At 32.9% G+C, this 16,671-nt stretch overlaps 1 protein-coding gene across 1 annotated transcript; it reads right to left on the bottom strand.

Annotated features, from left to right (window-relative positions):
* Window positions 1-3,265: 3,265 nt before the first annotated feature.
* LOC139491167 (uncharacterized) lies at window positions 3,266-10,672 on the bottom strand. Its single transcript, XM_071278586.1, has 2 exons — window positions 10,445-10,672; window positions 3,266-6,244 (listed from the first exon to the last, which is right to left on the bottom strand). The coding sequence occupies exons 1-2, from the start codon at window positions 10,509-10,511 to the stop codon at window positions 3,327-3,329; spliced, it is 2,985 nt and encodes a 994-aa protein (XP_071134687.1). The 5' UTR covers window positions 10,512-10,672; the 3' UTR covers window positions 3,266-3,326.
* Window positions 10,673-16,671: the final 5,999 nt, after the last annotated feature.

Raw genomic sequence — 16,671 nt, 5'->3', positions numbered from 1 at the left:
CTTGAATGGACAAATGTCTCGAAGTATTCCGTGTGATTTATAACAAATAATTCACGGTAGTCTTAGGTTGTTGATTGAAGGGGCTGAAGTATTGTATCTGTTATATTTAGTTCTTGCCACTATTTCTTTTATTTATCTTTGTGTTGCATTGTTATATGTTTCTTTTGGTCGTTTTACTTCTGACGTTACTCGATATTGATGCATTCTGCTATCGGGTTTTTTGATAACAGACATGATATAAATGACATTTCAAGAACTTAGGTCCAGAAAATACAGATACTATGTACATACAGTATATGTGAATTATGTTAATACTTGTAATTGTCCTACTATCCTGGTTTGTAATCCAATTTTTACTGTTTGTACCTGTTCATATCTGTTTTCTATTTACAATTCTTTGTTGGTTATGCACATGTTGTTCGTACTGGAATATTGTTAATGGTTCTCAGTTAATACATTGTACTTGCAATTAAAAAAATAAAGCGGTATTCATCACCAACTTGACTTTAAGATTACAAAATCGATTTTGTCTTTCTATGTTCTGTCATCCTCATAATTGTGTTTGCGGTTTATTATTTATTGTTCTGAATTACACGTTCCTCAAAATGATATGTTATCTCGGTAAATGATTAATGATTCTGGAGAAACAACGTTAATTAGATGTTAGCATTAAGTTTTGGGTAGATGTTTTCAGGTATAGAATAGATTATGGAATGGGGACCAAAGAGACAACCCGACCAAAGAGTAGAAATCAACCCAAGACCACAACTTGTCATTTTGGTTCCTTATATATCTCACTATACGGTATGGGCTTTGCGTATTATTGAAGGCCGTACGATTACCTATAGTTGTTAATTTTTGTGTCATGTTGGTCTCTCGTGGAGAGTTGTCTCATTGGCAATCATATCACATCTTCTTTTTTTTTTTTTTTTATCATAAACGCAATGAGAAAATTCCGGCTGCAGAATTTCTAATGAACATTATTTTTCAAAAATATCATCATAGCTAGTTCTGATGTGTTATGAGGTACGATTTTTAAGAAACTGACATTGTCCAGATGCTTGAACTTGCGATTGACAACATATTTGTTACCTTTTCAATGACATTATTTCAAACCTTGACTTTCCTCTGGGAACCAACATTCTTCTTCTCATGTCTTTTTGTTAGCCTTTCCATTTGAGGAATAATTAATACAGGAGCTTTTAAGGAAGAATAAATAGAAGTTTACTTCATCCGTTAAATTCAACTTCTGCTATAATTTATGTACTCGCACTAAATAAGCCAAAGGTTGGTGACTATGTTGATCGCATCTAACCAATCAAAATTGAAATAAAGGATACAGTTAAGTCTGCCTGAAATACTTTTTGAAATTGACTACGACATGTCACTAGAGATGATTTCAGCTTCACAATGGTTGACTTTCTATTTCTGTGTTAATTTGTGTTACTACAATTTTTGATTGAGTTAAGCTCTTCCAATTGATATTTTATAGTGCGTCTTTTTATGTTGTGATGTTACACTATTATTTCAGATCAGGGAGAAGGTTTAGTATCATATAAACCATTTAATCCCGCTGCAATTGTTTACACCTGTCCTAAGTCAGGAATCTGGTGTACAGTAGTTGTCGTTTGTTTATGTGGTTCATACGTGTCTGTTGTCTCTTGTTTTTTATATAGATTATAAAAAAGATGTGGAAATGATACTATCCACAAGAGACCAAAATGACACACAAATCAACAACTATAGGTCACCGTACGGCCTTCAACAATGGCCAAAGCCCACACCGTATAGCTAGCTATAAAAGGCCCCGAAATGACAATGAAAAACAATTCAAACGAGAAAACTAACGGCCTCATTTATGTACAAAAAAAAGAACGAAAAACAGAAAGGTAACACATAAACAAACGACAACCACTGAATTGCAGGCTCCTGACTTGGAACAGGCACATACATTGTACTTACACACTGTGGCGGGGTTAAATATGTGAGCGGGATCCCAATCCTCCTCCTAACCTGGGACATAGACCGTTTGTTTTCCCGTTTGAATGGTTTTCGCGAGAAATGTTTTGGGGCCATTTAAAGCTTGCTGTTCGGTGTGAGCCAAGGCTTCGTGTTGAAGACCGTACCTTTATCTATAATGATTTACTTTTATAAATTGTGACTTAGATGGAGAGTTGTCTAATTGTCCATCAAACCACATCTTCCTATATATATATAAAAATTTCAGTAGCGACTGCATGTTGAGTTTTCATCTTCAAGTTGATCCAATAATCCAGAGCTTGCATTTTCTATAATGATTTCCGTGAAAGAGGATCGCTGTTTACAGAGAAGCTATAAAACCAAGAGTTCCATTTTAGAAAGTTGTAAACACTACCCCGATCATTTTAGAGACGTCATCACGAGTTGACCGTTGAAAAAACTGTTTCACAGATGATGACAAATATTTTCTGTCAGATTTTAATTAGTTTATACGGGGGTAAGTGTTTACTTTATCCCATGGTGCATCGGGAGACAATCGGTAGACAATATTGTTTGAATGTCCTCCTCTCTTGCAGACCAATAAAAAACTACAATTTATAGGAATATGAGTTGGATTTCCATTCCAATAATTTCAAAGATAATGTTAAAGTTGTACGGTTTGGCCTCAGACCTTTTCAACTCTAATCTGAATTGCATGACTAGGATTGCCAGTTTTCCTACTGACGGTCGGTGGTTTCTCAAAAAGACAACAATGACCAGATCATTTAGAAAAATAAATTAAATAACACGTATCCGAAAAGGTTGCAGAGCAGATATCTGCCTCGGAAAACATCGTCTACATTGGTTTCGCTTCGATTGACAATGTTTTCTCGGGGTAACAATCTGCTTTATTACCCTCTCCACTATGTGATTTTTTACACAATTTCGTATTACCACACCCATATACCCTTTATATCAAATGGAACCTTCAGAATATTTATACCGGGTTTGTACTTACACATGTGTAGACGGATCTGACTAACCTTCCTGAATATCTGCAGTCGACCCTAGATTTTAGAGGCGTTTGTGTAACTCAGTCTCTAGTTTTCTATGTTGGTTTTTATATTCCATAGTTTGTTTTTGGATCGTGTTTCGTTTTTCGGCATGACATTTTCAGTTTTGTTTTTGTCTTCTGGCTTTGAATATTTCTTTTGTGTCTTTCGCCTCTCTTTTTGAATGAGAATTATTTGATTAAATTACTTACTATTATACAGTTAATATAAAATGTGAGAAAAAAACAATGGTATGAAATCAAAGATTCTTTGAGAGTTTCATTATTCAGGTTATTGTCATTATACTTATTGCGTTTAAACTTTCTGTATATCTGCTCGTCTCTGTTCGTTTACACATTCAAACAATCCACTAACTGTGGTTTCGTCAAGTTTACCAGCAAATTCCATATCACCAATAGTCCACCATTCCTCGTGTTTTTCTATTACTTTATCGAAATTTTTCTGAAAAATTCCTTTTACAATTACTTCGCCATTTTTTTTTAGTCGAGTAGATTGAGCATGTTGCAATGGTTTATCATTCGAACCATTTCCCTCATTTTCCATAATTAAGTCGTCATCAAAATACCTCTCAACAAGTTCTTCTGCATCAGGCATATCATCTTGTGAAAATAATAAATTAGTTTTCATCAGAATCCAGGGTACGACTCCCCCGGCAAGCGTTGCTAACAGCTGGTTTGGAAACGATACACTGTAAGACTCTCCAAACGCTAATACGACAAGTGTTACAAATACTAAGAATATAAAAATTATTAAAAAGTGCCTTAATGCTACGAGGAAGTGTTTGCCCCAAGGACCTGGTCCATCTGGTTTTATCTTACACACTTTGAAAAAGAATTGTTTCGTTATGTACTGTTTATCAGACTGGTCTAGTAACAGAATAACACCATTTGTCTTGAAGTTGAGAACTCCATCATTAGCATTTCTTTCACTTTTTGGCTTATGTTCTTTTCCCCCGCCAATCTGGTCACTGGGAAAAATATATTCATCATTTTCAGGTGTTATATGCACCAATTTGTCACTACTAAAACTAGTATTCATTTCACTTGTTTCATCATGTTCATAAGTACCGACTATGGGGTCACTGTCCTCTCCTTGTGAACTTTCATGAATAACTTTTAATGTTGTTTTCTCGTGTTCATTTTTGTTTTTCCGGGCTGTTTCGTCTACTTGTTGTTTACTTATTCTATATAAAATCGTTTGAACAGCTTTGTTATAGGTCTTATAAATCTTACCAATACCACCAAAACATCTACGGTAGTACAACCACGCTAAAGAAATTGTAGATACGTACTGCATGGCATGTGATGAATTTAAAATTAATCCAACCATTGTATAGATTGCTACCTTAATCAGAAATATAACAAGCTCAGCTATCAGCAACAGAGCTGACAACATTGAAAAAAGTAAAATAATCATCAATCCAACTTTTATTGGCGTAAGTATCTGTGCTCGTTCATTGTATGGCAACAGTTCATTTTCTTCCGATTGTGGTTGGTCATCGTGTTGCAATGGTTCATTTTGTTCCGTCTGTGGTTGGTCATCGCGTTTTTGTTCCGTCTGTTGTTGCTCATCGGGATGCAATTGGTCATTTTGTTCGTTCCAGATATCGTTCAAACAACTATTAAATGTGCGGTTTATACACCATATTCCATCCCAGAAATATTCGGATTTACATTTGCACGTACGAAAAATGTTGAAAAATAAGCATAAAAAATTTACTGCGATGTATACCGTCGGAAAAAAATAGTATGCGGAAATTAAACTTATTATTGGCACTGTAAATACCCAGCATGGGACCGCAATCAACACCCCAAAAAGTCCAAATATCTTGAATGGCTTCAATAAAACTTTTATATTCCATTGCAATATTTTTAGTTTTGATTGATAACTCCAACCGAGAAAAAAAGTGGTCAACATTTTATGAACTAAACTCTTGACTTTCTTTGATAGTATTACACTGGTCAGTTCTAGAATAATATATCCAAGGCACATACAAGCATAAGAAACAATGAAAAGAACATGTATTGGTGTTCCGTAATAGGCAAAATTGTTATCAATAGGCACACGTAAGTTTCTGGTTTCTGCTGCTTTATGTCTTGTTTCCCGTATCTCATTTTCGTAAAAATAAAATATACCAACACGTATGATCCAAGGTAAACATAAAGATATCGACAAAACTATTCGAAGTTGAAAACGCAAAAACCTATACCACTGAAAATTAAACTTATTTTTGCAACACTTACTAGTACCAAACATTTTTGCGGCACAACATTCGGAGAATCCTTTTTGATTCCTTAAACCGCATTTTAAGAAAAGGTCATAAAACTCTTTTAATAGGCCTATCGGGACTTCGTTTGCGGACACAACTTCATCAGTTGGGAAGTTGAAATATATCTTCGACAATTCAACCTTAACATCATTGCCGTCCTCGATTTTCAAACGTTTTAGATTATGTTTAAACTTCTTCATACCTGCGTATATATGATAAGGCAATTGCAGAATTTCATTACCCCTTATTATAGAAACTGTTTCGTTTATAGTCTTGCAATAGTATTTTGTCTCGTGTTTTTTTACAGTTATCTTGCAAAAATCTTGAAGATGGTACACAAACTGTTTAGGACCAAATTTCGGATCATATAACGATCGTGGAATCATCAAAGGACAATACAACCCGACAATGACAATAACTATATAAGTGCAATAGTGAATAGCTGTCATCCATTTATTCTTTAAAACACGATAACACTGCATTTTTCCGTCGTTATCATAAAGACAACATTCATGATAAAAATTTGCGTATCCCGATATGTTTTCAATATGCTCATTACATATTTCAACGTCTTCTTTTGTAAAATTCAGGAAAAAATTTCGGAAAAGAAGTTCGTATTCAACTTTGGTGAGAGTTGTAATACAGCCTTCCGGGTTTGATTTTAATGTGACTGAAGTTTTTTCTGTTTCGTAGCTGAGGAGAGACAGAGAAAGCATTTCGTAGATTGGCATCAGTTGCAGAAGTCCTTTCCCATGAGTTCCAGTGACACGTTTCCATTGCAGTGGTTGAAACACATCACTGTCTGAACCAACGGAAACAGGGAGTCTTGTGGTATTTGTCAATTCAACTGTAATTGTTAGTAACTTTGCAGATTTTTGCAAGTTCTTTATGTCATCATTCGACTGGTTAAACATCAGTTGACATTCTGTTTTCAGTTTGGAATCTATAAGAAAAACATATCTTGAACACTACGTCATAGATAGTTGAAATAACTATTGCACACAAAATAAATATAAATAAAAAAACAGCTGCCGTAATTGTACATAGTACAGAACGTAATTGCTTATGATAAAACATTCGTGAGTGTTCCGCGGAACCCAGTGTCTCGCTTTACTGTTGCTGTTAGTTCTCAGACTCAACCAAAATGAGGAAACAATTATTTAAAAAAAATCCTCTAGATACTACCTTTTGATTGTAAGCAGGTTCTGTACAAGGTCAAAACCAGGGATGCTTTATGAATATAATAAATATTTTAGAAACTTTTACTGCAGAATGTTTGTAATCTTAACTTGAAAAAAAAACTAATAAAATCCTACCAAAGAGCAGGCAACAGTCCATTTATAGGTAATAAATGGAAAACAGGAAATACATTTTACAAAATTTCTTTCTAGACACTAAGCTTTTGATCATAAACAAGTTTCTACCCAATTTTGGTACAAATCTAGGATAGTTTAAGAAAGTATCTTTTTTGGCCTACTAAATTACAATCCTGGTACCTTTGATAACTATTTTAAAACTTTAATCAAACAGTTAATGTTATGTTAACTGGTAGAAAAAAAGTGCATTTATAAGTAAAATACGACAAAACAGGATTTTAAAAAAAAATTTACCTCTGAATACTATCTTATCTCAATCGTATATGACTTTTGGGCAGCGGCTTACTACTGTTGCCATTATTCGTGATCATTAACATGCTTCTGTCCAAGTTTGGAAGAAATCAAGGATAGTTTAAGAAAGTAATTAACATTTCAAAAACTCTAACCACAGAGTGAATTTTTGTTGACGCCTCTGCCGACGACGGAATGTAGGATCATTATGTCTCGATTTTGTGACAAAGGTCGAGGGATCGACAAACAGTAGCAGCGACCGTGTGAGGGATCTATAGCCAGTCTTAGTCCTTAAACAATCCCGTCGTCATCGTGAAGAACTTAATACGGTCTGTCATGGTAAAAATATCGTGTCTTGTGATGTAAGACCCACGATGTATCATGTCTATATGTTTTAAGTAGGTATTTGCAATTACTTTAAACTCTCTGGATAACTATTGTAGAATGTTTATGACATGTACAAGTTGTTAAACTATACACGTTCTGAAATATACAATGTTTTGAGAATTTTCCAAGCTTTAATAATTTCTAAATAAAGTCTTGGAGAATTCAACAGACGCCCAATGTAAATAATCAATATATATTAGTTAACTAAAGGTGGTTGTAATATATTCATTATTATAGAAAAATGAGACGGGAGATTTATGCATAAATAGAAACTTTCATTCTAGAATTTGGTAGCATTATCATATATATAAGCATTATCCGAAATGACAATGATAATGCATAAGCTACATCATTTCAATAAACAGTGATTTTCTGCAAAAAGGGAAATCGAAGATACGAATTTATTTTTTATATCTTGTAAAACATGTAAAATCATACTTTGTTGATATCCATATCAAATTTGCATGAAAAATAATTATCCAAAGGCTGGACCTTATGATCCAAAGCTTATTCCTTGTGTTTGGTAGATGGACATTTTAATTGACCATCTGTATTCTATTGGGTAGTAATCGTGCATCTCCTACTGGTAATCTCTCTAAAGGAAATATGATTCATTCAGCTAATATTATAATTGACTGAAAACAAATTGTCTGAACAGTACTGAATTCACAAAAGTGAAAAAGTTTGTAAACGAAAGATTGAAATGACTGAATAATGTATTGCTCAGTTTAAAGTATTTGTTCTCTTCAAAATAACAAAATCAGACCAAAATTCTTAGATGTAAATCAATATGCAGACATCTTTTAGTTCAGGTATTTCACATCCAATCTTTTATGGTAATACTCTTTATAAAGCACACACATGTCGACATGCACCTCAAAAGCTAACAAAACCTTTAAACATACTTATAAAGAAGGGATATACATGTTGTTACGATATTGTTGTCAGGTTCTTAAAATGACATAATTTGGTTATAATATTGATTCTGTCATAGATTTGTTTGCTTCGGAAATAAACACATTTATTCTAAAACTAGTTATTGGCATGATACGGGTTATGTTCTTCTCATATATGTTATGATGGTATGATACTAAACCTTTAATGGGAGGGATTGAGCTTGATTTCAATACGATGAAGACATTATCTTTCAAGCAGTGTCATTGAGGTCTGGAACTGGCATTTCAGTAACTGCTAGTAGTCCTATGTTATTTTATGTATTATTGTCATTGTGCTTACTTTCCTTTGTTACCTTTTTTGACATCAGACTCAGAATGCTTTCAAACTGAATTTTACTGTACGTATTAAAATGTGTGTGTTGCTTATACATTGGCTAGATGTATAAAGAGAGGGTTGAGATCGCACAAAACTGTTTATGCCCTTCGCCTTATTGCGCCTGTCCGTAGTCAGGAGCCTCAGACCTTTGTTAGTGTTGTATGATTTTTAATTTTAGTTCAGTTATAGGTTTTAGAGTTAAGTATGGCCTCCATTTTCACTGAACTAGTACACATTTTTGTTTAGGGGCCAGCTGAATCACGCATTTTGGTGCGGGATTTTCTCGCTATTTGTAAAAGACCCATTGGTGGCCTTCGTTTGGTTTTTGCTTTTTTGTCGGGTTTCTTTGAAACACTCCCCATTTCATTCTCAATTTTAATTGTGCTATCTTGAAAAAGACAAACTTCAAAAGTATCTAGCAAAGTTTTTTTAATATTGCTTTCAGATACATTGAGGAATTCAGGTCAGCCGAAATCAAGCGTTATATATGTGATGATTTCCTAAATTTAGTACTTAATCTTTTATCTTTCAGGAAATTAGAGATTAAGGAAACTTATGAAACCAAAATACCCGCTATATATCAAGAACCATTAATAATGACACATTTCGGACTTCAAGCTAAAATTTCATAATAGAACAAAAACGGTTAATGAGTTATAGGACTTAAAAGGATTAAAAAAAAACAGAATTAGATTTTGTTCGTCTTCACAAAAAGGTACATCATCAAAATTATTTCCTCCTTATATCTGTGATCAGGAAATATTGAGCACAAGCAAGAACACTGTTTTTAGTGAAGTTGTTGTTCATATAAACAAACATTGTGAGTTATTATATTTTAAGTAGATTTTCTATTTGCCAATAAAAAAAAAATATGAGTTAAAAATGCCAAAATATCATAGAAATTAAATTCACTACAAAATATCACTCAGACATGCGGTTTACACGCAGCGTTGCCAATTGAAGTCGAATGTTAAAGGGGCACTAGCTACGAGATATATAAAAAAAACTAAAATATGATTTTTTTTTGTTCAATCATTAATGCAAGTGAAATAGTGATATAATACTTTGCTTTTATCAGCTAAAATGGTTCAATTTTCTAAAATTAAGCTACATGTAATAAACATTAATAATGAATTATTCACTTTCAAGTGAATAATCGACCTCATTAAATCCGTATTCATGTGAACTCCAATTTAACCCCGTAGAAAGAGATAAAATAAATCATGCATTGTCCGTGTACGGTTATTTAAAGGAAAAGAATGTCAACATTGAAAGTGAAACAAAGGTAAATAATTTTTATAAACGTAAAAACGACGATAAACATACATTTTTAATCTATAATACTTTTTTTTAACAGACCTACAAAAAGCCAATTGTACTAGTTACTTAATCTATTTATATCTATGTTTATGTTTACATCACTTATATGGTCATAGAAGGTCAACTCGATAGTTAATTAGATGGCGCCTTGGCTATAATTCACACGAAACAAAGCTACGTCTTAATGAGACCATCTCCTGTGAATTGTTTATTTTATACTTGTGATAGTTTTGGAAAATGTTTTACATTGTTATAAATAAAATATGAGAATTTTAGTCAAATCGGTGAAAATGAATTTCGCAGGTAGTGCCCCTTTTAAACATTGGTAAGAGAATATCTAAATGACTTTGATTATTGATGATTGTGGAACGTGACTCTTCACTACTATAAGTATCTTATCATATATACCATGATCAAGTTTTTTCCTCGGAAAATCATCAGTGAATAAAGTATAAAAGATCAAATTAAGTGCACAGTTGAAACGCATAAGTGGTTTTTATTCGTATAACATGTTTGTGAAATACAATAAAATATAAAAAGACAAATTGTGAACTTACCCACAGTTGGAAATAACAAAAATAAAATGTGTATCATAAACCACATCGTTATGATATACAGTTCCATGATATAGTTGACTTTCAGAGCATTGAAGTTTATTTGTTTATACACTGTATATACGACTTTACTATAATTCACATTATTGTAGATATTCTTCTATGTATAGACAATATATACATGTTTTAGCAAGTTTTAGGTGAAGTAATGTTGATGTTCGAGTTTAAAGTGCCTCATTAGAACTTCGATTCGTCAGTTTCATTTGGTTGATTTTTAGATTAAAATTATTAAAACATTTAAACGTGCATTTAATTCTATATTTGTGATAAGTAATTGGTGACTTAAAGTATATAAAATTAATGTCTTGTGACTATAATGTTATCGAAATTATTGAACCAAACATGCATTTAAATTTAAACAAGTCCTGTATGCATCTGTTTTGAATACAAAATTAATCTATAATGCAGTTTAATAAAATAATATACTGCATACACATTTCTTTCATGAGTGGCCTTCGTATACAATTAAATAAAACAGTAAGATCCTATTCGATATAGATTACCTATCATGTATATACACTAGTGCTACATCATACAACTTGTTAAATAAATTATGATGTCTATATATTTACACAAGCTGTATAGTATCAACATTGATCTTTAAGAGACAAAAACGATTTTAGATAAACCAGTACTTATAATTTATTTAATTCTTGAACTTTCATTGAAATTCATATTTATATAGAAATGAAGGCACATAGAAAATGAACGCATTTCAGCAGTTAATGTGCATACAGATTTAATTGCATAAATGGCCTTCGTAAATAAACGATTAAAATTTGGTCCAGTTTTGTTATTATGTATATTTACTTTGACTACCATTTACAACTGGATAAAGTTTTTCTACTCAAATAACTTTGTGAAATGAATTATGTTATAAATAATACTATTATGAAGAAGTTATATCTTACCAAATAGTTCTTACCTTTATTACCGAGTAAACTAACATGAGGGATACTAAGTTAAGAGTTGTAAATTTAGTAAGTTGTTACAGCATATATGCAATAAATATATTGTTACATTAAGGGGCACTTGTTTTAATTGCCTTATAATATGCTTGATAAGCCTTATATTTGAGAGAAAATATATAACTTTTACTTAATATTTCTGTATTTAAGTGACTAAAAATTGCAACTTTTCAGTGAAGATCAAGAGTGTAAATCAGTTATAGAAGCAAATCGACAGCATTGCTATCTTTTTAAAATTTAGTAACATGTGTCAATATATAAAAAAACACATAGCTGAGAGGGTGATAGAGCAGATTGTTACCCCGAGAAAGCATTGTCAACCAATCTGCTCTATCACCCTCTCAGCTATGTGTTATATAATTCATTATACTGAATGTCCTATCATCATTGTCTTTTACAGATTAATTTTAAGTGACTAAGACTAATTTTAAAAGTATTTTTTATGACGTCACGTACATAACGTTATGGGTATTAGAAAAAACATCAAAATTAAAATTAAATAATAAAATCTGAGCCAAAACGTAGAACTTAAGCATTGTATTTAATTACTTGATGTAAATTCAGTTCATTGTCATTAAAAAAAATTGTCAACCTCTCAGCCGGGCGATAGACAGAGATTAATACATGGCCTTTTCCATATCGGCACGGGTATCATCCCGAAACTCTCATATCAGCCCGAGACGTAGTCGAGGTGCTGATATGTGTCGAGGGATGATACCCAGGCCGATATGGCGAAGGCCATGTATTAATCTCTTTATCATATACTTCCGACAATACACCTTATCTGTATTTATTCGCCATTACTGGATATCACACAGGTTCCCGGAAGATTTTGAGGTCATAAAACCAAAAATCTGACGCCACAATGGAAAAGTGATTGTTGTATGCGTCAAAAGTTCAAGCGGCCGGGACAGCTGGGATAAGTGATAAGGTGTATTGTTTTATGCATGGCAAATACACAAATAAAATAACTAAAACAGTCAAAAACTTTATAAAAAAGTTAAATTATGAATCCAACAAATTATTTATAATTGCCCAACAATAACATTACTACCTCCATATTTATGTATGTTATTATTTTCTATAGAGGCATATTGAAAATTGAAATTTGGAAGAGTTTTATGATCACTATTACTCCATGTTTGTTGTTCTATCAAATGATTCACAAATGTCAATGACATTTGTTAACAAGTACTAAACTATCCCCACAAAAGTTCTCGTAAATTTTGACGTCGTCATAAAAAATATCTGACGTCACATTGAAAAGTTAACAATCGATACCGGAAATAACTTGCAAGAGAGGTTCTATTATAGGTTCTGTACACGAGATGCCCCTGATATGGGTTATCAGCCCGTGTGGGAAATTATGGCTTGTGTACTTCCGCTCATTACACATATGTAAAAGCTATCATATCAATACTAAGTATATGATAAAGTAAATTATCACCCTCGGTTTAGCCAATTAAAAATATGGCATTTTAACTTGAAGTATGATAATTAAGAATGCTTCATTGGTGCAGATATATTCATTTTCTTGTTATTTACAATAAATCAAGCCTATAAAAGTCAATAAATGTGTACAAAAAATTTAAAAAAAAACACATGTATATTGCCTTAGCAAAATGGGCTATGTGATACCGTTGGTTTTCCCAATTGAATGGTTTTACACTAGTAATTTTGGGGTCCTTTATAGCTTGTTGTTCGGTGTGAACCAAGGCTCCGTGTTGAAGGCCGTACATTGACCTATAATTGTTTATTTTTATAAAATGTTATTTGGATCTAAATATCACGATCAAGAAATGAATATAAGCATCGAAACTTTTTCCCCCCTTAATTTTGTAAACACATCTTGCTTCAACGAACTGATTAGATTTTTTCTGCATAGATGAAAACAAACAAAAAAGATTGTTGCGTCATCCAGAAAAAAAACTGCAATGACTACAGTTAATTTGCCCAAAATATTGTTTTTTTTATTGTTATGATACATGCTATAATCGTTTGTAAAAATATAGCAAACCAGAGAACAATTAAGATAAAAACACATTGAAGGTTTGTATTTGTGACAAACAAGCGAATTATTATAGTATAATATAGTAAACTATCAGTCTTTCGATCGTTCGCAGAGTTCACTAGCTAAAAAAATCACTTAGTGGCGATGATCTATACATATTTAAGATTAATATTATTGTGTGAATTCGTGTTGTATTCTTCTGTCAACACCGGCCTTAATAAAAGGGTTCAAAAGGCAATGCATGTTTTAGTTTATTCAATAGAATTAGACACTATATTTTTTGGAAATCATTATATACCTGTGATAAATACTTTAAAGAATTACTCACTGGATTGTGATATTCAAATATGGGTCAAGGATTTTTTTTTTTAGAAACAACGCAAAATTTCAAAAGGTAACAAAGGCACATATCCTACCGTGCTAGATCTTGAAAGGTGAGAAAGGTCGTTTGAAAAACCTCTGTAAAAATGGAAATTATATATTAATTTAAGTCATATTTTCTTTTCTCAATATTTGTTTTTAAACTGTATGCATGTATGATCATAATCGATTGCTCATTTTTCTATTGTGTAAACGAAATAGCATTGTCATCAAACAAGCTGTTTAGACAGCAGTCTAATTTTTACAGTGTCTTTTAATTGTCAATTGTCATTCGCTATGAACATGAAAATTTATAATCCCAAAAAGCTTTCAAACAATTAAAATCAATGCGAGTGTCATACAAATGAGAGGATTGGCAATATATTTAACCAGGGTTAATCCACCATGTTCTACATTAGGAATTGGTACAAAGTCATGAATATAGCAGTTGTTATTTCCCATTCTTAAGATGTGTATGAGTTTTTGATATTGCCATTTTTAAAAGGACTTACCGTTTTGAATTTCCCTTGCAGTGTTTTTTTTTTTTTATTATTATTTTTTTTTCTTCTTCAATAAACCTGTTACCAGTACGTACAGTTAACTGTTCAGGATGCACATATACTAAAACATTTATCATTTTCTATTGGTATATATTACATTTAATCTGTTTATAGATTTAAAACTTTTTTTAGTATCAATCTTTACGAGGGATATAAAATTATACTTTATCAGGTAAACAAACACAGAGACAGTCAGCAATAGTGAGTGACAAGCATCTATGATATCTTACATGATGCATATACATTTGCACACAATTGGTTTTCTGTTTTATATCATTACTGTTCAAGATCTTTCTATTTCAAAGAAATGTGAATTTGATCAATTATTTTTATTTATACATAACATGTGACACACTAATTATCTTCCCATGCGTATGTCAAAATTTATTGTTGGTTAATAAATCGTAGAACACTTTTACATTTAGGCAAATTTTCAATTGAAATCTATTCATTCCATCAAACAAGTAGACACTACTATATACATTGTTATTATGATCCTTAATAGACGGCTATTCGCACTTAAATTTAGTAGCTGTGACAAAACCGGGTTTGTACTATCATAAGCAACTCGACAGGTGTATCATGCGGAGCACGATCTGCCTATTCTTTTGAACACCTTAGATCAGTTTTTGATGGCGATCATGTTGCTCAGTCTTAGTTTTCATTATTGTGTTTTGTGTATAGTCTTGTACGTTGTATAGCCCTAGTGTGGTCAGTTTATTTTTATAGTGACTACCGTGCCAAAAGTGAAGATAATTTATCGACGTCATGTCGAATGCGGGTTAGAAGTGACAACTTCTAAAGCCGTTTTCTCTTTAAATAAGTTGGAGTTATCTCTCTTTTTGCACAATATGAAAGTTTTGAGGAAGGTCATTGACCTGATACGTCACCGGAAGTTTGGAATCGTCTGTTTTGTTTACATTTCGTATAGTTTTGAGAATGGCCCCAAAACGCAAGGAACTGTCATTGTCTGAGAAAAATGCCATTGCAGCATTACATAAGGCTGGTATGAAAGGACTTGACATCGCACGACAAACAAGACATCCACTTCCAACAATTTATGGGGTTTTAAACCGTTTCAAAGGTCGGGGAGTTTGGAAAAGAAGAAGAGAACGAGAAGACCAAATCTGCTAACACCGCGGGATACTCGCAAACTTTGCACCACTGTCAAGTCGGACAGAAAACGTCCACTGCATGAAATAACTGCTGTTTTTAATGAATCTAGGGAAGAACCAGTATCTAAAGGTACTGTTCAGCGAAAATTGTATGAAGAAGAGTTTAAAAAACGTGTTGTAAAAAAATCCATCAGAATTCGTGCTGCAAATGTCAAAAAAAGGTTGGCATGGTGTAAAAGAGGGACGAAAGATACCAAAGGGACAGTCAAACTCATAAATCTAAAACAAACTGACAACGCCATGGCTGAAAATGAAAAAGACAAACAGAAAAACAATAGTACACACGACACAACATAGAAAACTAAAGAATAAACAACCGAACCCCACCAAAAACTAGGGGTGATCTCAGGTGCTCCGGAAGGGTAAGCAGATCCTTCTCCACATGTGGCACCCGTCGTGTTGCTTATGTGATTACAAATCCGGTAAATAGTCTAATTCGGTAGGTCATATTCATGAAAGGGAAGGGGATTGTAGTAACGACGTAAGGAACATATCCGATATCATTTGTGAAACGGTTATTCCATAACGGTCAACCAACTCGTGATGGCGTCCGTAAAATTTACGAAGGGATGATTTCTACTTCACCATTTGGAACTCTTGGTTTTATAGCTTCCTTGTGAGCAGCAAACCTCTATCAAGAAAATCATGATAGGAAATGCAAGCACGGGAATATCGTATCAATTGGGAGATATATACCCCGTATGCAGGTGCTGCTGGAATGTTGCTACTTAGAAATGGAAAGTTCACAATTGGAAAGCTGAAACCATCTCTTTTGTCGTAAAGTTTTGTTTTCAACCAACCCTCATTGTCAATTTCTAGATGTAAGTCAAGATATGAAGCCGACTTAACTGTATCTGTAGTATCCTTTATCTCTAGTTCGATTGGATAGATGCGTTCCATATAGTCACCAAATTTTGTATTGTTTAGTGAAAGAACATCATCTATATAGCGGAAAGTAGAGTTAAAGGATATTGCTAACTTCTTATCTTTCTTCCTAAGAAGTTCCTGCATGAAGTCAGCCTTGTATTAGAAAGAGACATAATTAAATACACAGCAGAGACGAGATGTAAAGTGTGCCTGCTTGGAGACTTTAATG

Source organism: Mytilus edulis, chromosome 10 (assembly GCF_963676685.1).
Source record: "Mytilus edulis chromosome 10, xbMytEdul2.2, whole genome shotgun sequence".
Classification (NCBI taxonomy): domain Eukaryota; kingdom Metazoa; phylum Mollusca; class Bivalvia; order Mytilida; family Mytilidae; genus Mytilus; species Mytilus edulis.
Note: the sequence above shows the minus strand (reverse complement) of the source record. Positions and strands in the feature narration are given on the sequence as shown.